The sequence below is a fragment of the Grus americana genome, chromosome 4, assembly GCF_028858705.1.
Source record: "Grus americana isolate bGruAme1 chromosome 4, bGruAme1.mat, whole genome shotgun sequence".
Taxonomy (NCBI): Eukaryota; Metazoa; Chordata; class Aves; order Gruiformes; family Gruidae; genus Grus; species Grus americana.
In genome coordinates this window covers 4,354,443-4,378,115 of record NC_072855.1, presented here as the reverse complement: position 1 = coordinate 4,378,115, position 23,673 = coordinate 4,354,443, and the positions used below count along the sequence as shown (strand labels likewise).

Genomic DNA, 23,673 nt, shown 5'->3' with positions numbered 1-23,673 from the left:
TCTATTGCTATAACAAATACCTACTTTTTGTTTATACCTTGTTGTAATTGAACATTATAAAACTAGAAAACTGTTGTGTATTCTGTTCTTTGTGGATGTCACTTCTTTATTACTGAAGATAGATTTAATTTCATTTCCATCAGCTGGTGTTGCACTTCAGTTATTATAGTTCCAATGGGTGTAATGAAATGTCACTGCACTGCAATACCAGAGTCAGAAACAACATTATAAAATCAATATGATGGTTAGGCTATTCTTGGCATTCATAATACTTATGGTTTATTTTATAAAAATAGTGAGTGCTAACTGTATTAAGGTTTCTCCCCCTTATATCCTCTGGTTTTCAATTTCCTATGGTATTGAAAAACTTCAACTGTTCAACAGAAATTCTCCACATTTGGCTAACCTAGTGTTAGTTCCTTTCAGAAAATCTGACAGGTGTCGCCTTTCTGAATACACAAGACAAAAGATGCAGAAAACAGCAAATTTAACTCAATTTAACCCCTATACTATGCATTGCCAAAAGCTCCTTCCCTTTCTTTCATCAGATTCTTATTTGGGTTCAGTGATGACAATCAGCCAGGGACTAAAGCAGTGCTTGGGTGGTCAGGAAAATGATCCAGCCTACCCAAGGCTCCATCTGAAATCAAACCTTAACGTCTCCTTCAGCAAGCTCCCCGTGCCTTATTTCTGCCAAAAGCTGGAAATTTGGATTAGCTCAGCTCTGCTGCTGGTCACACAGGACAGTCAGGGACGCGTTCATGGCTTGCAAGAGAGGATGCATGGCTCAAGCACCGCAGCTCGGCACCGAAAAGTTTACCGTTTACACATGGATAGCGGAACTGTTTTGCACCTTAACTTCCCAAATATTCAAATTATTCACATTTGCCTGAAAAAAATATCCAGAGTAAATTTGAGGAAGATGACGTACATAATTCAAGTCACACGCTCATTATCCAATGTCATCATCAGTACTCCTTAATGTATATGTATTTGTTACCTTCATTAATATGTACTTTAGAGAAATTTATTTCATTGAAGAGTTGGGGAGAATTGGTTATACTTTTTCAGACATATCAGTTACCAAGAAGAATACCGATGGTAAACTGACTTCAGGCTGAAATAAAACAAACTAATATAATCTGTGGCTCTGTGTGTGTGTCAGGGACAACTACAACAACATGACACAACTCGATACTGGAATGCAAACGCAACCCAGACAGCTCCTGCCGCCTGACCTGAACACTAGGCGCAAGTTTTTAGTCTGATTGTTTCTCTCTATAATTCTCAACTACCCAGATTAACATTGCGTCTACTGTACGTTAAAAATGTTGCCATGGCAAAAAGATTGGAGTGTCTCTTCGTGAATTTGGATGGAAAAGGTAGAGGCCATGTTTTGACATAACAGACATGAACAGGAGAGAAATCTCTTATTTTAATTGCCATGTTTTCTTCCTCCTTGTTTTCTTAGATTGACCCTGCAATGAGCGTAGAATTATAATCAAAGCATTAAATAAACATTTCTCCTTTCTTCCCCTGACCAAAATTAAAAAAATGACACCATGCAGTGAGAAATTGTTTTAAAGACTGCAGTACTGAGGGTCCTCTAAATCTATTTTAGCAGGTTTTGAACAGATTCTCCTCCTTTAACGCAGTGAGTGAGATGATAATGCTGCACTTCACCCAGCCGCTCGGGCCTCCCTTAGATCAGAGCATGCAGATCACTACCCAAACACCTGTATGCACTGGCTAAATGTTAATGTATTCTGTCAAAACCAGATTACCTTCCACACTAAATTATTCAATGTCGTTATCTGTATCGGCCATCTGCAAGCCTAATGCCCTTGTGTTCTAAAATTCTGAGCACCTGCTGTATTATTTTTGGTTTACATTCCTGCATAAATCCGTTAAACTCAATATGTTACAGCAAATTCACAAAATCAAATGCAATCTGCTGGCCTATAAAACACCAGTTACTGAAAATCGAAGGATTTAATATAGTAACAATTCAAGAAGTCAGTAAGCAGTCTTTGTGCGCTGAAGGTCGAACCACATGCTAAGTAACAAGTTAGATAATCCACGCTGTAAAACAAGGTATTTATTTGCTATACATAGCGTGGCCTTGAACCCGTTCGTGTATTTCATATCTAATAAAAATCTGAACAGTTGGTCTGATTGGATTTTAAGTGATGCAAATTTGGAAATCAAATAGGCAGACTCCCTTTAGACTTGGTCTATTTAAACTATAATTGTAAAGAACTGCAGGTTACATTTACAGTGGTGCCGAAGTCTCAAGAGATTCAGTAAGAATTTTACAGAAGGAAAAGTATTTATGATTTTAAATTTGTTATTAACAAATAAAAATGTACGCAGCATATGACGCTGTATCATTTTGTAACTACAATTTTGCTTACATGGCAGTAAAAGTGTAACCGATCTTCAGTGAATGGAATGCTTTTTAGTTTTCATAGTCATTTAATTACGTGGTTTGACAAAACCCAGTTATATTATTGTCATTCAGTTACTCTGGCAACACTAAGTAAAGAGGAAAAAATACCACTTACATTTCCCAGACTACAAATTAAGGTATGATTTGGAAACCAGATTCACATTCTCAATTAGAAAGTAGAAATTTCATCTTCACAAAGAAATTTTAAAAGCAAGAGTGGCCTTGGATATCATTTTCTACCTAACAGCATTCAGTGAGAGACTTAATTTGTCTTTGGTTAAGGGAGAGAGAAGCTAAAACCATGAGATACACAGGTTGTGAAATGTGAACTCATATAAACATGAGCTCAAAGCAGGATGAAACAGAACACCACCTCTTCTTTTTCACTGTGATTATAGTATCTCCATCAGATAACCCATGTCCTAGCTCTTGCAGACAGGAGATTTATGAGCATTGGAAAATCACAACAGTGTTAAGATTTTCTTGCCCTTTCACATCTAAAATTCATTTATTTTTCTCATGTTTTGACACTGTTTTTATTCCTTCTCTCTGGAGAAAGTTAGCTTGTGCACCATAAATTGCTGGAGGCTAAGATAATAAATTTTGCAAAGAAGAATCACAATCACAGTATGTTTGCCAGGTTCCTGTATTCTTCTTTTGTCATCCCCCGTGACCATTATCAGAGATAAGATACTAGGCCAGATAAAGCTTTATTCTGAGCCATTTTATATTCTTATTCCCCCAAATGTTGTCACCTTCTTTGAAGATAAGAGCAATTTTCAGTGCTAAGAACCTATATACAATTATCTAACACCATCGCAACAAACTCCCATACGATCGTCATAGGAAGTTATTCACAGTAACAGAGGCTAACAATTTGCTACATCAAAATTTCATTCAATTGTGGGATGGCTGAAGGGACCATGGGTGCTCATTTGCACAATATGTTTGAAACACACTTTCAAAACCATGTTGCTGACGTTGTCCTTCATCAGCTGCCCTGCTTCTCTTTGGGCCTGTTCTCTACATAGATTTTTAAGTCATTTCCAAACTTGTCTTTTGTATGATTTAGTCAATGGTGAGAGAAAAGCATCCCCAGCAAACAGTCCGGGTCACTTAGAGTATGTTTTGAGGGTAACAATCTCTTTCAGCTCACTTGGAGGAATCCACAACGACCTGGTTCCTCACTTAGACGCCTGAAAAAGGTTTCTGGGGCGATACAAGTCCAGGCCCAAATGAACAACCATTCCTCATCCTAATCACCTGAAACATCTTAAAACCATAAAGACAGGCAAAAATTCTATAAGAAAACGCATATTAAAAAGCAAATATTATTCTTGCACTGTCACCCATGCAGAACCATTCTTCTTTTGCATTTTACACATAAGTACTTTCATATGCACTCAGAAATGAGGCAATAAGAACGGGTTTGATTATTTATCTATTGAAACAAAATCCAATATAGATAAAGACAGTTGGAATAACTTTCTAGCCCAAACGGTGTCCAGGGAGGATAGCATCTAAAGACTCTGATCACTACAAACCATCCAAAATATTAGAAATTGATATAAACCTCTAAGAACTACAGTCACCTTGGCCATTTACAGGCAAAATACTTTGTTTTACAGCTCTAGAAAAAGTTGTCCCTCTAGCTCCTGTTTGTAAAAACGGAAAAGGAAGAGAAAGAGAGAAAAGAAAAAGAAGAGCAATTTGCCTAAAAGTCTAAATCACGCTAACGCAGTTAGACTACTGTGGGGTTAGCCATCTGGCTTAGTGGCTCATTAGTAAAGAAATGACCCCTACGCATAAAACACAGTTGGGTCATTCCAAGCTAATGAGCCTTCAAGTTTGATTGTTTGGTACATACAAATGGTTGGATGTAGATCTACTTTGTAAGTCTAGTCTTACACACTTGCAATCAGGCATACCTTTTATTTATTCATTCACTTTATTTATTTATTTATTTTGAAAGAAGAGAAAAAAATTGCTTGAGGAGAGAAATAAAATTTATATTTATCAAAGGTGTGGGCAGATTTCTTTAAACAAAGTTCCTTAATAGCTTCTAACAAAAAAAAAAAAAAAAGGAAAAAAAAAAGGAAAAAAAAGGGAAAAAAAGAAGAAAACCACCATAAAAAAAATAAGAAAAAAGCAAAAAGCCTCTGTATTTCTGCTTCAAAATGTATTTCACTAGTTAAAGCATGACACGACATTGCAAAACATTAACTTCTTTATTCTTTGGGTTTTTAAACATCTGATTTCATAACTCTAATTTAAACTCACACTGACAAAATGCTTACAATTGAACATTTGGATTATTCATTACCCACTCAGCACACATCAGGACAAACCAGCTCCCATTAAACCCAAGCCCCAAATTTCACAATGTATATAATTAAGTTTTAAATCTTGAGAGTCAGCCTTACTGCCTTTCCTGGGGATACCTACATACTGAAAGTCAGGCATTTTATATTCCTGACTGAATCCTTTATGCATTTGTGTACCAATGAACGACTTTCCACTGACATCCATGGGATCTGGCTCTATCGACCTCATCCTGTATGCAGAAATCAGAAGCACTGCATGAGGCATAAGGGCTTGTGCTCACCTACCCAGTCAGAAGACGACATCATTTTGTAATAAACTAATGGAGTTATGACTGACATTGACAACAAAAAATTCCTCCTCCCACTCTCTTGCTCTTTTTTTTTTCTCTTTTCCTTCTTTCCTTATTTATGTAGGAATTTATTTTTTTTTTTAAAAAGAGAAATACTCTTTTTGGATACTCACAGCTAGTATGGAGTCTTACTCACGACACAGACCCTTGTTTTTACTCATGTAATAAATTACTCACATTAAAGTTTGCATTGCAATGCCTTTAGTCACTAAATATATTGTTCAGTTTTAAATGATGAAAAATGTGTTTAAAGATAAAATAATGGAATAAGAAATGAGTTCAAGTGCTTGAATTTTGTAACTTTTTAAAAATTTTAATCATTTGAATGCGCCTATATGGAAGACAAAAGGAAGTTAAAAGCTCATGCACGTGATAAAAATACAATTCCACTGAGCTAAACCATCATAAGGTAGTTCATAGAGAAAAGAAACGCGCAGGGAAGAGTCCTGGCCATTTCGCATCACAGCAGCTTCTGTTCCGCTCTGTGGGAAACAACCCCCTCCTTTCAACAGCCTCAGGAAATTCCCCAAGTGACCGGTCCCACTCGCTTGGGAAAACTCAGTTTTGGACTTTTTGTTTCTTTGTTTTCTTTCCCTTCAAAATGTTACCATAACTTATAACTAATAATTATTTGGGGTTTTTTTCCAGTTTCTTAGGGTTACGGTGCTCCAGATAATGCGATTACGCTACTATGTGTTTCTGTGACTACGTTAGATACCATCGTTCGTCTCCCCCATCAGTCAATCTCTTTTACTCTAGCGCGACATCTCTTTTCAACAAGAGATTGTACGGTGTTTAATACAATAGCTTTAAGAGAACCAAAGGTTTCATTACGTTAATGTGTCTCTGGTTAATTCTACCTTATCTACTTATTCAGCTTACCCTTAAAACCCAATTAATATCTAATTTATCTGATCCCAGGATTCAAATACTATCTGGCAATGCATTTAACAGCCTTATAGTAACTACGTTACTACACATAATGCCCCAAGGTAGTTTAGATCGTGTCAGACAGAGCTCAGTCATTGTCCACTTAAAGCCACACAATTATACTTTGGGGATCTCTGATTTTACACTGAAATGTATAAATTTCATTGCAACGTTAATGCAATTATAATGCATCCATCTCGGTTGTCACTCTCCCAGTGTTGTTTTGCTTTTCTTTTTAAATAATTGCTGAACAAATGAAATAATTCATCGAGGTAGCAGTTAAGTAATCTGACAACCATATAAAAAAACCTACCTAAGTGTTGTGAAGATGTATGGTCAGTATGTTACCCTAAACTTAATCGCAGCTTACCTTATCAAGCAGATAAGCTTAAAACTTTATTACAGATAAATGAATTTCACAAAATGTTTCATTTCATTCTGTCGAAGTCAAACGCATGCGAAAATATTTTAAAACAGTTGCAATATCTATCAAAAGGAAGGGTTCTGATAAAGTTTTCATATGCTACTGAATGTTATGAAAACTGGATCAATATTTAAAAGTCCAAACCCAAATGAAAAATATTTATTCCTCTAGCTCAGTCATCTTAAAAGAAATGAAACAGTACTCTTTCGCTCCTACTGGTTCACGAAGGAAGTTTCAGGGAACTGATTACGGTAGAGATGCTTTTTCTGTCTTTCATTTCTCAAGTAAAAATATAAAAATAAATGGCTCCCTGTGCCTGGCTAACACATGATTGTGGGAAAACCGTCAAGTTGCTGTGTCACAAGACACGATGTCCTTCCACTTCTACTGTATTGTGGAAGTCGTAAGATAACCTCCCAGGTCAAATATCGAATCCCGCTAAACATCGATATATCTCATTTCACATTCTCATACATTTGGCTGTTGTAGAAAGCAACTTGTAAATTAGCTTGTAATATAACGCGTATGTTCTGTGCTCCGCATCATACACGTGCACCTGAAATAATTTCAGAAAGGCAGGAGAGGCTCTTGCCCCTTGCCTGCCAAATTCCTTACTGAAATCAAAACATCAATGCCTTTCAAAAATGCAAGTAGCATTTAAGACCTCATTTCTATTTGATAGTTCATGCATTTAATATTAATTTGATTAAAATATATACATTTTCCCCAACTCTTTTCAATCTATGTTTTTTCTTCTAAAGATCCCATAACTGGGATCTACTAACAAGGTAACCTCTGAATTTTCTATATTAGCACATTTTCTTTGATTGCAGCTATACCACATCGGCACGCAGCTCTTTAGTGATGCACAAAACATTTCTGGTGTGCAAGTGTGCCCTCTCCTGGACATCTAATGCAATCATTTCAGATGAGAATTCTCTAAATTACACTGAATTCTCCCCTCACTAACTTGCAGCGCCTTGTTCTCATTTGTAAAAAGCACTCCTTGCGTAAACAAAACCCAAATAACGCAAACCAATGCAGGATACCTAAAGCGCAGGTTTACACACACTACTGCCATTTTCTGCTTCTGTCGTTTCGATTGCTGATCGAAGTGTAAATACCGTAATGGCACTGCTAGTATGGAAAGAGTTTTGACCTTTGCCAGTGTGTCCTTGACTATCAAAATAATGATCTAATGTACTAAATGGGACAAATTTCACTTGCCATCCTCTACCCTTCCCCTCATTCGACGTGACTTCCTACCAGCTTCTAATGAATCATAGAATCACAGAAGGGTTTGGGTTGGAAGGGACCTCTGAAAGCCATCTAGCCCAACCCCCTGGCATGGGACACCTTCAACTAGACCAGGTTGCTCAGAGCCCCGTTCAACCTGACCATGAATGTTTCCAGGGATGGGGCATCTACCACCTCTCTGGGCAACCTGCTCCAGTGTTTCACCATCCTCATAGTGACAAAATTCTTCCTTATATCTAGTCTGAATCTCCCTTCTTTTAGTTTAAAAAATTGCCCCTTGTCCTATTGCAACATCCCTGCTAAAACCTTTGTCTCCACCTTTCTCCTAAGCCCCCTTTAAGTATTGACAGGCTGCAATAAGGTGTCCCCGGAGCCTTCCCTTCTCCAGGCTGTACTCATAGCAGAGGTGTTCCACCCCTCTCATCAGAATGAGAATGAAGACAGACTACTACGAAGTGCTCAAAGCCAATTTAATCAGGGACAGTCTCCACCCGCAGATCTGCTGCTCTGAGGGAGACCGACTCGAAATGGTTCTCTTGTGGGACTCCCTTTATACCCAACTCAAACCTGACCTGTGGTCATATGTGGTCTCCTCCCATTGGCCAAAGACCTCAGCTTCATCAGCTGTCAACTGAAACGACCACTGCCCTGCGGGCATAATTCAAACTGCGGCGGGAAGGTGCATGTGCCACAAATGTCTAGCGTGATGTTAACACAGTTGGCTACATCAGATTTTGACAATGCTCGAGTTATTTGAACTTATTTCCTAAATTAGGGCAAACGTACAATTAAGAACACCTTGCGCTTGCACCCTTATGGAGCCCAAGCCTCTTTACAGCTACTCCCTCCTCTGCTCACCCGCAGAACAATACTATCTCAGAGAAGTGAGACAAGTGTGCATCACCGATATACTCTTTGTGTTTCCATTGCTGCCTTCAGGTTTTCCACATGATTACCAGAATTTGGACACATTATGCATACAAAAAGAAAAAAAAAAACCAAAACAACCTTAAGTGACAGAAAATGTTATGTAGCCTCCAAGAGACACAGATTTTGATGTGAGTTTCTGAAAGCTCACTAATTTCAGTAGGTCCGTGCTTATTTTATTTTAATGCATTTCCAAAAAAAAACTCTATAAGCATTGGGAATATTTTTCTTCGCATCCAAAAAAAAAATAATGCGCAACATTGTTAGTCTGGACTGTACAAATATTGAAAGTAGGATCCACACACCAAAAGCAGATATACATAAAGCAAATAATCTTATTGCTGTTGGTAGAGTATAAAATGTATTAAAAACCTCTCTCATACTGAGATTGACTTGCAGACATGGAAAAACAACAAATTAATGACCCATAAATGCTAAGTTCAGTACAAAGAAAAATTATAGAAGTTATGAATCACACTATATGCACGAGATCGGTAAAGGACTTTTCTACAGGTGAACAAATCGCTTTAACAACATTATTTTCAGATAACCTAAGTCTTGCAAACATTAAGACAATGATTTCCCACATATTAAAAGCACTGATGCAGAACTCAATACTTCTGTAAGAATACACTTTAGAAAAAACCGAAACTAATTAATGTAAAATAAAATGAGTTAAAACATGAAAATCACTGGAAGAAAATTCCATTTTTTTTTTAACTATTTTTTGTCTGAATACACTGAGTTTAAAATGAGCACATACTCTGATAAGGTATCAGAGGTATAGCCAGACATTTTGTATGCACACATACGTACATGAGGTAGAACAGAGAGGAATAATAAATACTTTTGTCAAAAAAGAAAAGTTTTCTGGAGGCAAAGTATTGATGAACTTGGGCTCCACTTAATAAATCATTTATTCCAAACTATGGCATGTAGGAAATTAATATCACATTTTACAGGAAAGCAGTTTGGGTTGTTGGTCAGAAGCAAACAAAAAAAATCACCAAAATGAAATCCCACGTAACTTCCCCACGACTGTTGTGCCCACTTCACTCTGCATCGTGTCATTCTTCTAATAGGCAAACAAAAAAAAAAAAAAACCCACAAACAAACGAAAAATCATTATTTGCCCCTTTATAGCAAAAAATCAGTACAAGTGCTAAGGAGATTCAGGTAGTCTTTAAGGAGGAAGAAATTAAATTGAAAATCATAGGTCTTTGAAGAGACAAACATGCATACCCTCCACCAGTCAAACACTACAGCTATACAAATACTGCAATATTATTACAGATTTTTATTTTTATTTTATGTGTAACTGTCAAGGCACTTAAACTTTAATGAATTAAGTCTAACATGACCTCAAATTTTAATGCTGGAGTAACGGAGGCCCAGAAAGACTAAGCATTATATGAACATACAAAAACAGTGATAAAGGGAAAATAATAACTTTACTTCCAGGCCTGTGACTTAACAGTTGGTCATTCCTTCCTATTAAGATAAATAGCAAAGAAAGGAAGAAATATAATTTATAGAATTCTCCTCTATATTTAAATTGTTTATGAAACTGAAACATTTGAATTTACATGTGGAAAAAACCAGCGTTTCCTGATTAGGCATAGAGTACTTTTACAGGCAAAGACAGGGAAAAAATTGAAAATCCAGAGAAAACAAGATCTGATAGAAACCTAGAATATATTAGAATTACGAATGATTAAAAAAAGATGATACAAGACACCAAGAAAATAATTATTCTTTAATATAATTCTTAGAAGTTGAGTTAGCTAATGCTAGATTAATTTTTATTTTCTTTTGTGAACTGACAAGGATGTCAAGAGGCAGATGGAAGATACAATACCTCCGGCTGAACTGCGGTTTGGAAGTTGTCAGCCCTCGTGACCCCAAGGAAATGAGACTGTTAATATAATAAACTTGGGTAAAAAATTTAAACTTATGACTAAATCCCACTGAAACTTAACAGAGTTTTAATTTAAAACGTGTATAGGACGTACTGGGACCTGAGAAGTAAAACCAGATGAAGAATATTAAAAACCACCATCACCACCACCACCACCACAGTGTTGAAGACAATTGTTTATGGCTTAATTGCAAATCCAGTCATTCTGTATTTTAAATTTTCCCAAAACCATTTATTATCGTTATAAACAAAGTTATATTTATTACTATATACACATATCATTATTTTCTAAAAATACATTGTTTTCAATCTTTCTTATAAACTGCTTCATAGCAGCGGAAAATAAATGCATAAGAATTATCTTTAATACTTCTTGAAAAGCCAGACATTATATATGTAAATATAAAATGGCAATTTGAATACACTGCAGTGGAACCTAGACAAGATAACAGAAAGAACTTTGATATTGCACGTGTGATCAAAACTGTGTGTCAATTCTATTGACATCTTTCAAGAATCTAGTTCCATCTCCAATTTCCTTGTATTTACTCACAGGTCTCCTAAATATTTTATGAGCCTACCCATATTGGCATATACCTACATACACTTTAAAAAAAACACAACCCTTTTATATCTGTCAGTATCAGATGAGATTTGGAATATTATTTATTTTTTTCTTTTCAATTCACAGAATTTTGAGAAGGGAAGCGGGAGTTGTCCTTCCCCTTTCTATGTTAGTGGCCAATACAAAAAAACATCACCAACCTTCCCCCCCTCCAAAAAAAAAAAAAATTGCTTTTGGAAAGATGTTTCAGAGAAAAAACAAAAAAGTGAGAATGCCTTTGAAAAGGTAAACCGTTCTGTCTCTTGAACCAGCTCTGTGTGTGTGTAACTTAGATTTAAAATCATTTATATATGTGTGTGTGTATATTTATAAGGCTTTTGTCACGTAGTTTAACCCTCTTCTCCAAAACTTGTCAGATGTACTTCTATCACTCCTCTTCCCTACTCTTTAAAAACGTCTGGTGACAGAGATTACGTAATCTTCTTGGGCAATATATTCACGTAATATTACCTGAATTAGAAGAGGTATTTTAGAATGCCACAAAATATAGAATCATAGAATCATTTAGATGCAAAAAGACCTTTAAGATAAGATACAGCACTTTTAAAAGCTCGATTCCTGTGAACAGAGCATACGCCATCTGAAAAATCATACTGATCCCTAGCTTGCTTTCTGTTCGGTTTTCTATTAATTTCCAATAAGAAAAGAAGTTGTGGGATATAAAATACAGAAAAATCTGAAAAAAAAAAATATCATCAGCAGCTTAGAACCGAATGGTTCAGACAGTCCCAATCACAGTATCCAAAGTAACACCAACAGAATACTAAGTGGCATAGACAGGATAAACGTGGAAGTAGCAAGACGGAGCTCCTTGATATCTTATCGGATCTACATGAGGTGGTTTGCTCTGCAAAACATTACTCCGAAACTACTCCGAGACATTAAAGTCTATAGAGTTTTGTACCCACAGAAATGGAATAAAATACCTGCCGCCCCTGCACCCTTCATCTCCTATGATTTGGAAAGTTAAGTTGGAAAGCCTGTTAGCCTCATGACCCACCAGCTACCGAGATGTCTGGACAGCAAAAAGCATCGGACAAGTCCACACGCATTAGGCTGCTGCAATGTTTGTAACTCCGAGGAAGGTCACCTTCACTCTTCAGTTATGGAAACACTAAATGCATGGTTTCAAGTAACGCGTATGTCGGGATTTACAGAGATCCTTAAAAGTGAGTTCACTTAATGATGAAATAACAATAAACTGATAATAAGAAGGATAATTCAGTGAGGCACTGGAACATAAGATGATTTAGATCTTTTTTTCCAATCCTTCAGGTCAATCATTGGGCTTCATTAATTATATAGAGCCATAAAAAGAAGTGAGACAATAAGTCCTCACACGCAGGCACTTGGTTGGATTTACAGGCAGTCCTGAAAATTTCCACGCTAGTTTGGAGGGAAATATCTTGTCAGAAACATCACTCAACCAAATACAGTAATTCAGCCTTACATTCCAAAAACCCTCCTGTGATTTATTTACACTTCAACAAGAAATACAAACCTTTTTTCATGACATATCATGATCTGTCTTTAAAGACAAAGAGCATAAAGGAGGCACCTATAAAATGTTCTCCAGGGGACACCACCAGGGAAAAGCTATCAGTACTGTTGTTCAGAAACAGCTTTTCCTCCCACAAATATTAATTCAGTAAATTTAAAAATCTACTCATCCAAACATATAAAACACCACAGGGCTGTGGAAATTTGCAACCACCAGAACCTGAAGTAAAGACAAATTGTTAGCATATTTGTCATTTCCAAGTCATAAAGTCCCACTTTCTCACAGAGTTTTTCTATTTGTTTCTGATGGAAAACATCAGCGCGGTTCTCTGTATCTGCTAGGAAAAACAAAACAAACACCGAACAGGGACCTGCAAACCCAGAAAATACAGGAATGAACAAATAAATCAAAACTCACTTGTGCAATTGCAAACGGCGCAGCATTTCTGTAGAACTATCGAAAAATACCGGGTGTCCCCTACGAGGCCCTGATGTTATCAACGAAAAAGAAGAGTCAGAAGGTTCCTTAAAAGACGGCTTCAATTAGATTGTAGGTAGCATACTTCGACAGTTGTTTATGTACAGTCACGAGAAGTCGAGGCACTCAGGAAGGACGCACAAATGCAAAGAAACCTGAACTGACTGAGAAGTAATGCTGTGACACATCATAAAACATTTGCCCGTTTGGCAACAGATCCTATTCCTCCGCTAATAACGACTGTGTTTCTACTTGTTTCTTCCAAGTTAAGAAAGACAAAATTGCTCATATAGCCTCTAAAAGAGCAAAATGAAGAGTAAAGTAGCTTATCTCCAGCTTGAAATAGAGTCGAAAGCTTCAAACAAGCCATCGTCCTCTAACAATTATTCAGAAAGCTAGGAACTCAACAATGGTACCAATGGAAAAATTGTTCTGCTGAGCCGGTCATGCCTAAATCAGGTGATCCTGATGACCCAGCAGTCAATCTCTTGTCACTCATCCTTGATTACTCATCTCAGGACAGCTAGACATTTCTCTGTCTCATAACTGTAATTTCCTGCTCCCTGTCACCCAGATTAACCTCATGCAAGTCAGCACCAAACTGAAACGTACACCAGAACTATTACTTCTCTCTTAAACATGAATTCAGATGGAGCTGCTATATATGGAAGCTGACAGTATCTTGAGAGTTTATAGATTTTCGTTTGCTATCATGTTTTTCATTCTCCAATCAAGCACAATAACTTCAGCTGTCCGTTAAGGACATTTCATTTTCATGTACTGCAGCACTATAATTTTACTTTGAGCGATTCAAATTTTGCACTGATCTATTTGTGAAGAAAAACTGCCCGCAGATTTGTGTTTTCTTGTTCGTTCTTCTTATATTTTACGTTTTCAAGATACGACATTTTCTCCTCTGTAGGAAATGGGAATTAGAGCCTATAGCGTCTCGGTTACAGTGAACAGATATCAGGAATGAGTAGTAACTTTAGAGAACAAGATTACAAAGAGCAGACACTGAGCAATGTTATTCCTATGGTAATATCAGTAAAGTATCAACAACCCCCCCCCCAAAAAGCCTACCCTGCAGTTCTCTGGTCCTCAAGTCTATACATTAAATCATCAGTAGTAATACAAGGACTTCAGAAAGGACTGTTCATTCCACTTGGATACACAGAAATATCCTCTGTCCCCAAACCCAATTACAATGAAAAGAAACCCCAGGCTCTTCTGAAATGTTGGCAGTGGCTGGTGGCAGGAGCACTAGCTGAGAGGAAACGGAAGGCATGAGAATGAAGGTTGGCTTAATAATCCAAAAGTTTTAAGAAGGTAACCTTGCATTTGAACCAGATAGGAAATACTTTTTCAAATGGTGACTTGAATTAATGCCAAGCCGGTGTTCAAGTGATTACAGAGTTCTTTAACAGTCATGGCTTACCCACTTGTCAACTGGTTTCCAAATTTCTCTTTAATACACCCCAATAATCGAAAATTTAATTTTACTTTGCTTGGCACAGAAATCAATTATGTCAGAGGAATTTCAAAACATCCATTTTTAAGTATATTTTTCTAAAGATATAATTTTCTTCCTTTCTTGTCTTAATCGGACATCGGCACAGCAGTACCCTCATGCTTGCTAGAAAGGTTGCCCAGCCTTGGGTTATATGAGTTTGGCAGTGTGTTTCTAATCCTAGAGTCTGAGTTTAAGAGCTGGAACTCCCACATTTCTAAGATTTTTTTTTTTTCCCTGACAGCCTGCAATACAAATCATGAAGGATCCAGGAGAGTAAACCAGCAGGAAACTAGACCACAATCAGAACTAACCATCCATTAAATAATTTTTTCATTTAGACAAATGGAAAACAATTGTATTAAGAGCTTCTGTGGAGCTGTATTTAGTTCTTCTCTGTAGGACAGAAGTCTAGAAATGTAATTTTATTTTGAAAAAAAGGATGAGATTTATCACATGTACATAACAATCTGTAAAAAAGCCCTATCAATTTTCTGTGAGAGACTGGAAAAAAAAAGTCATATGACCTAGCAGACTGAGAGTCCTCCTGCCCCAGCTTCCCAGAAATAAAAGATTCTGAAGTTCAGCTGAGTTCACCACAGAAATAATAGATACCATGCTGGGAAAATATTTTGACAGAGTTACTGATAAGACAAATGAAACTAATATATATTACTAGATACACAAACAATAATGAAACAGTTTACATCTCACGTACTGTGAGGCTCCAGTCAGTGCAATATACTATACAAATACCTAATTATTCATAGAACTGGTAAAGATCCTAGGGACTAATTTTCCCGTAGCAATAATCATTCAAAAACCTCCCACAACAATAATTGCTTAAATAACCTCTGAATTGAGACCAGAACATCTGAATATTTGTGAAGTTAGCTTGGAAAAAAAAAAAAAATCTTATTTGACATGTAGGAAATGAAACAAACCAACATTTGTCTGTGGAGAAGGAAGGAGGAACCAAAACACATCTCTCCAACTGTGTCTTTTCACAGTCCTCTAAATACATTTCTGTCACTTTTCCTAAAACCTTTATAACAGAAAATAATATAGCTGCAAAACCAGCATTATTTTTACTCATCTGCATTGAAATCTACCCTATCCTCCTCTTTACAGAATTTCTTTTCTTATTTTTCTTTGGTTGCCAGCATTTTGAAAGTGAGTATCTACGTTTTTTTTAAACTCATATCCCTATACCTTACAGCTTGAAGCTTTGTTTCACCAACCTTGGCTCCTCCTCACCAAATGATACGATTACCTGTGGCATCTGCCCATCTACTTTCCTGAATTGCAAAACAGCTTTAACTTACTCCAGTAAACCTCTGGATTACACATAGAGAGATTTTACCCTTGGCATAATTGGAAGACCACCATTACCTACTTGGTAGTCTGTGATGGATCCATAAAGACTGGGTAGAGGAACGGGGAGAACAATGTTGTTATGTGTGTTAAATTTTACCTTGCTATGTAGCAGAGCATATTCCTCCACTAAAGTCTGGTAAAGCACCTAGCAACCAAACAGATCTCAGGTGCAGGGAATATACCAGGAGGTACGATGGATGTACTTCAAATGCCCCAGGGGAGCGCAGAAGATAAGATGCATCCCTCTCTACAGGGAACTTTCTAAGAAAGAGGTGGGCACGGGAGGGAGGTTCTGCAGGTGGAGGAGGTTTTCTTATACTTCTTATACTACTTAAAAGGCAGAAGTTCCTGCATTGTTCAGTTGGAAGTTATTTCCCTTTCTTGTACACAAAACCTGGGAAAACCCATTTTTCTCTTTGCACTGCCTTCAGCATTCATCATTTGAAGGGCTAGAAAGCACGCTGCAGCATCACATAACCAACCCTGTATTTCATACAGCTCCCTATAAACCTTCCAGTTTCCGATTCCTGCCTGCAATACCATCCACTGGTGCAAAAGCAAAAGATCAGTGGACCTTCAAGAACAATGTCTCCATTCTGAGTGTGGTTTTTTGCACTCAATATTTTACTTAGCTTCAATGAATATTTAATATAGGACAGAACACAAACCACAACCACACAAACCACAATCAATTTATAAGGTTCACTTTGCAATGTAAACATCCAACAGGTAAAAGGGAATACAGAATCTACTTAACAACCAAAAAATAGAAATTCTCTTGTATACAGAAAGAAACACCCTTCTGAACCCAAATCATGGGAGTAGGTGACTTGAAAGGAATGATTTTAAGTTGAAGAAGGATTGAACATTGACTGTACAGCACACTGCCAGTACCCCGCACTTCATTGTGTGTATCCTTCAAATATGACCACAAAATATTTAATTTGTTCTATGTTCTCTGTATCTAACGGCAAACATCAAAACCAGCACATTTGATTGACTATCACCAGCCAAAAATGATCCATCATTTTCCAGGTATCATCAAACAGCAAAAAACCCAAAGCATCAATATCTGAGTAAATTTCAGAGGCTTTCTAGTGAGAGTATATCGCAGTGGTTTAAGGCTATATGCGCAGAAGACGTTAAACATGTCCACCTTTGAAAAATCATCTCAAAGCTCACATGGTCTGACAATCTAGCCACCTCTTGATCAGACTTATAACCGTGTTATGTTCAGTGTGTGTCTTTCAGTTTTACCATTTGGAAACCCATCCAAGCTTTTAAAGAACTTTCCAAGTGAAATCTTTTATCATAATGAACATGCCTAGCATTACTGCGAACCCAAGAAAATCCATCCCCAGGTTTCAAACAAATAGTTAAATACTAAAGCAAATTCTGCCACGGGCAGACAAATGGGTGCAATTCAGTCTCTAGATAGATTCCTAAACAGGAGCCGCCTACAAGCTAGGTATCTTCTGTCCTAGTTAATGGAGATTTAGTTAATATAGAGTTATTTAACTTATCCCATATAGATTATAACACCTAGTCATCTGAATGGCTCTTCAGGTTCCCTCAGCAGTATTGATCTGATCTCCATCAATTATAACAAGAGCTTAGGCAACTGAAGCTGAAAGGATTCGATAAAGGTAGGACTCTGGCCATTTGTTCCTCCCTAGACCATACGTGACATGGAAGTGGGGCTGGCAGATACGACACAAGAGCCATGGTAGATCCAAACGCTTCTGTTCAAATGAGCGCTGCACTATTTAAACAGGTATTTTTGAACGGCACTAGGCATCTAGTTTAAACAACTGAATTAAGACCTCTAGTTTACCTATCTGTACTTATGTGTCTTAATCTGTAAATGGAACCTCATCCCTTTTATCTGCTGAGATCAGCTTGGAAGACATTTAATGCAATATCATTCTCAAATCCTACAGTCCCAGATGTGTTTAAATTAGAAGTACTTCACTTTATGTAACTTAAGTATACATTCGGTTCTTACAATGGTTACTCAATAGCTGTAAAAATAGCTTAAATTGATTACATTCCAATATAAAGCACAAAAAAAGGAAAAAAGGAATGGTGCAGCTCAGACTAATTAGAACAGGGGGTGGGGGTGAAGAAAAAAGGAGGAAGACCAATTAAAAAAAAACGTACTGCAGTAACCATAAAAGCAGATGCTCAAACCACTATGTGTTTAAGTACAAATGATGAAACTATATTAGCCACCTTTAGTGTGGTCATGAATGCCTACAGTCATTTAAAACTCTCCTTCCTTTGTAAATGTGGTCAGAAATAAAATAAAAATGGTTCTGGTCCAAGGGCAAATTGCACTGTTACCAAAAACCTGTGTACTTAAAAAGAGGCACCACAACAAAATAAGAAGTCACAATCCATCAGTTCTCAAAGTTTTTTTTGAAAGACTACACCTAACATTTCTTTAAGGATTACATCTAACAGTTCTACAAAGCAATACTCTGCAGGAAGCAGTCCGGCAAGTCCTCTTCCACCACAGTCTCATCACCTGTTATTTAATGCTCTCTTTATAATTTCTGTCCCATAATACAACGACATAGACTTTGCTTACATTCACAGTATAAGAACCTTTCAACTATCACTTCATAAAAAACAAAAAAAGCAAGTAACATATGCTTTTAAATTCTGCACCATCAGAAACAGCTGTTCCTTGAGGTGACTCTGCTATATGGAATAACACCTTAAAACCATCACAGACAGTTTTGAACTGTACGGTAAAACGACTAACGGACTGAAGTGTGCACTACTGATACTGCTTTGTGTCACTCTACCAACTAACCGTAACTACCAGTGAAAATAACAGTGTTAGAGGTTCATCCTTGAACAGTCTCTTCAACGTTCTTTTGATGGTTTTAGCAAAACGGGATGAAAATACGCCACCTTATCCTCTGGTAGCAATGACAGACAAGAAATAGCAAAGTATCAGATGCTCAGTTTGATACCTGTATGCAAACATGTCCATGTTTATAAAGGTTGTTGATGTAGCTTAGGACTTCATCGCACATTCTCCAGATGACACAGCGATAGTACTTACGAGTTTTAATTCACAATGTTAGGCGGAGAGAATTTTCTGGGACAAGTTCCGCAGAACAAAGGTCACACGCTACGGGCTAACACCACGTTGAACAATTTAACACCTCTTCAAACCCTGCACAGATTTTCTTTGTCTGAACAGCACCAGCGCTAAACTCACGAGTTTCCAGGCAACTGAATATTGAATAGCCCCAACAGCAAGTGAAGACCTTCAGTGGTTTAACCCACACAGCAAAGAGACAACCTCACATCAGTTATCTACAGGTAACATCCTCATGAACAAACACAATGACCACCACCACCCAGTGGAAATCAAGTGGAAAATTAACTGCATTCACTTTCATGAAGAAAATAATTCTTAGGCCAATTCCCACTTACACTGCTTGCCATTAGGTTTCCTTTTAAAACTATTTTACCTCAAAAGGAATACTTGTTGGCTATTTATTACCTAAGAAGAAACTTTAATGCTAAAGCTATGGGGAGTGTGGAGTTCCTTCGCAGGTAAAAAAAAACATTCCCGTGAGCTTCTGATTGTATCAAACTTCCGTCAAACATTTGCAATATACTAAAAAGTTAAATAATTCAAGTAGCATTACCTTTACTCCTGGTATAAAGACGCACTGTTGTTTTTGTTAAATATTAAAGTCATAACATTAGCCTCAGAATGGTTTAATCATCTACTGAAGAAGCAACCAGTAGTAAGAGCGTATGACTTACGTTATTCATATACTCGCTGAGCAGATCCTGCAGAGCCTGCCGCACGGCATTGCACTCGGCTACGATTCGCTCCCGGCGGTCGTCGCGCGTGCACGAAGAGTCCGCCATCAGCGCTGCTCCGCTGATGATACTCTCCAGCCTTTCTTCCAGAGACGGTCTGAAGCGGGCCTCACTGAAAGTCATTGGGTCTAAAATAATTTTGTTCTAAAAGACAAAATATGAGTGGGAAAATTATGAGCGTACACGGGTCTTGGGCATTTTTTAAGTGTCTCTTATTTCAGTGGCTTCACGAGGTTTTTAGTCTTTTGTATAAATAAATTGTCAGCCAAATTCCTGACAAATCTATATTACAGGAGTATCTGGTAGCTCTGAAATCCCAATGTATAAATAAAATTTAAAATAATTATGTATATAAATAACTCGCAACCTATAGTTATAAAAGACCACTGTCAAGAGCAACACAACTGGTTCAAATATGTATTTGGGAAGCACATAGTATAAAACAAATCAACAAATCCTAAACTACCGTAGTATGCATGCAAAATGTGTGTTTGTCTCTACCTCTATATATTATATGTATATATTTCATCTTGAAGTAAACTAATATTATTCTTGCCTGAATCTTCTGAAAATTTCTTGAATAATCAGAAAATTCATATGAAGGGTGCAAGTTATTTATGACTGAACAGACAGTAGAATATTCTCTGTTAACTAATTGCTTCATTTTGATTATTTTTATTAGTAGACCACACTGCTGAAATGCTACTAGATCATCTCAGTATGAAAAAAAAAAGGAAATTGTCATTAACACTACAAGAAAAACATTACTAGATAATCACACAGAGAAAAATGTGAAATATCTCTGATTCCCATTCTGTAGAACATCTTTTAAAAATCTTTTTCTAAAGGCTTTTACAAACTTTTTGTTCTGTTTTGGTTTTGGTTTTTTTTTTTTTCAATCGGGGAAAAAGTGCTGGATTACTTAACTAAAAAGAGAGCACTACAGGAAGACAATCTGAAAACATCTTTAATTTGTGAAATAGCCTACTGTTTAGCAAAATATCTTTATTCCACTAGAAAAAAAAAATTGGTTTTCAAAGACTGTTTTCTATGAAAGACATTTTAATTCTTAAATTATGATCACTGCTAAACACTTGTCTACTTTATATATATCAAACTTATTACCAAATATCAAATAGGGCTAAATCACACAGATTCTACCCCTATTAGTGTAGAACCTTATGTAGCATTATGAGTTTCGAGTCACCACTAGATTATATTCTGACTTGTTTTTCTCTCTTTCTAGTTCAAAGTAACAACTACAAAAGAAATAATTTCCTTCTCCCACTTACAGGCACGTTAGCGACACCGTGTAATTCAGTAACCTTTTGCTGCAATCATGGAAAGAAGTTTCATAATTGCATATTATCTAGAAATGCTCTGTAAGCCCCAAACTTCTTATCTGAGCTTTAAAAGAAAATTAATCATGAAATAGGAACATAGGAGGCAGATCTAAAAAAGTTAAAAGTATTCTGTTTTCTAATAATCACACCTGTTTGAAAGCACACTGGATTTTTATTAATGAACCATTTTAATTTTCACAACATTTTGATAACTTTATGATTAGTCTGTTTCCTTTAACATCCAAGAGCAATCAACAAGCGCAAGCCAAATGACACAGTTAATTTGAAAAAAATACACCACGGTATATTAAAATCAGGATTTAGGGACATGATACATAACCAACATCTGCCTCTAACGCTGAAAACTGTATCTGTTGTTATGAATCAAAATATGCTCAGCTGAACTTATTCTCGGCTAAATTCTGATTCCGAGTGAATATGCTTTCTTTAATTCAGTGGGACAAGGCTTTTACAAAAAGTCTGCTTATTTCTCAATAAAACTTCCAATTAACTCCACGCATAAAAAACATAACTCATTACTATACAGGGAAAAAGGATCAAACCTTCAGAAATCTATAACTTCACTGAATGTGTAGCCATTAAAAAGTAATAAACATTAGGATGTCGGGAAATTTATGAAGATTCATTATTTAATAAAAAGGACAAATAGCAGAATTTGAAGCAGATAGCATATTGTTCCAGCTCCAGGAACCGCTGACTTAGCAGAAACTAATGCGGCATTACCCAGAATGCGAAATAACGTCTCATATGTATCTTCTAGGGTCTATGTTTCACAGCAGTAACCAGAGCAGTTTTACAAGCATCTAAACTAGAAATTACTTCTCTACGAGTCGAGCTTATGCACATTTATGTAGCTGTGCTTTTCAGTCAAATGATAATACTTAAAGAACAGAGCTCACCACCACACTTTTCTTCAGAAGCACTGGGATTTTCAGAAGCTAACTATATTAATTCACCCTCACAACAGCATATTTAATTCAGTAATAGCAAGACTGGAATCGCATCAAATGAACTATGTTAGCTATTTTAGCCATTAGTAAGAAAAAGTTATAAAAAAAAAATTAGCTGCATATTTCTGATTATTTGCAGTGTTTTCTTCTTTCAAATCTGGTTGTTTTGCTTTTTTTTTTTTTTAAATGACCAGAGAATGGTCATGTTAGTGGTCATGTGTTCTTTTTTTTTTAAAAAAATACCATAAAAATGGTCATTAACAAAGACAGGAAGTACTCTTTACTAAAGACTAGAGGATTTCCAATAGTCAAGATAGATTCTACTCGTAGCAAATCTCTTTCTTAATCCATAGACTTGATCAAAGCAATATCCACACAGCATTCTTCCAATTTTCATGTTGCAGTTATAGCAACATAACCATTCCTTCCAGAAATGCCTCACTTTTCCTCCTCTTCCTCACAGCTGTAGGTATAAGGCTCTCTACCTACACAGCAAATTTCAAACTTTAAATCTCACACCTCTCAGTGAGTCATGAATCACATTTTTTCTTCTTAGAGGTTTGAAGACCCTGCACTCGGTCTTCTATGAGACCCAAGAACCTACCAAGAATGTATTCCTGGAATATTTCCATCCTTTCCAAGCCTCGAGGATGAACAAACTGCAGATCAAATATCTCAAATATCTCTGATCACCGAAACCCCACTCACTATTTTCACAAGCAGTTATGTCATACTCCATGAATAAATTTAGGAAATTCTGTACAGGCTACATGCAAATACCATTTACATTTTAAATAATACAGTGTGTATCATTGAGGCTATGTAATTAATCCAAGCCAGCTTTCCTCACTGTGAAACACAGAAAAGGAATATATTTGTGGGGTTTTTTTCCTAAATAAGAAATCTTTATGACCATCAAACCTTAGCTCATGAAGAATAAAAACCACTGAGTTGCACTCAGTAATTTTTCATCCATATCCCACAAACTTTTTTGTTTATAAAGAATTTCTAGGCTTAAAAAGTCAGTTAAATATTTGTTTGAGATATTCCATTAATGGCAATTCAGAATCACAGAATAATTTTGGTTGGAATGGACTTCTCAAGGTTATCTGCCTTAAAAACCCCTTTAAAGCAGTCAACTTTCACATTACGCCACGTTGCGTAAGACTTAATCCACTTAAGATGAAAACTCCATCCTTGGAGATTTTTCAAATCTTTCTGCCCCCTTTCAGTGTTTGATCACATTCATGGTGCGGGGTCTTTTTTCTCCCCAATATCCAAACAGAATTTTCCTCCAATCAGCTTCTACCAGTTGCCTCTCGTCCCCATCCCATGAACCTCACATTAGACTCCAGCTCCATTTTCCCTACACCACCCTACTAGGCAGTTGAAGACCCCAAGATCCTCCTCAAAGATTTTATTCTGCAGTCCAAAAGATTCC

The 23,673-nt window shown here is 36.7% G+C and overlaps 1 protein-coding gene across 1 annotated transcript in view; it reads right to left on the bottom strand.

The window, feature by feature from the left end:
* The window catches only part of CTNNA2 (catenin alpha 2), a 539,666-nt gene that overhangs the window by 334,157 nt on the left and 181,836 nt on the right, over positions 1 to 23,673 (bottom strand). The window contains exon 7 of the mRNA XM_054824266.1: positions 19,859 to 20,062. Within this exon, the coding sequence (XP_054680241.1) occupies positions 19,859 to 20,062 (204 nt within the window). The remainder of the gene's footprint in view (positions 1 to 19,858; positions 20,063 to 23,673) is intronic.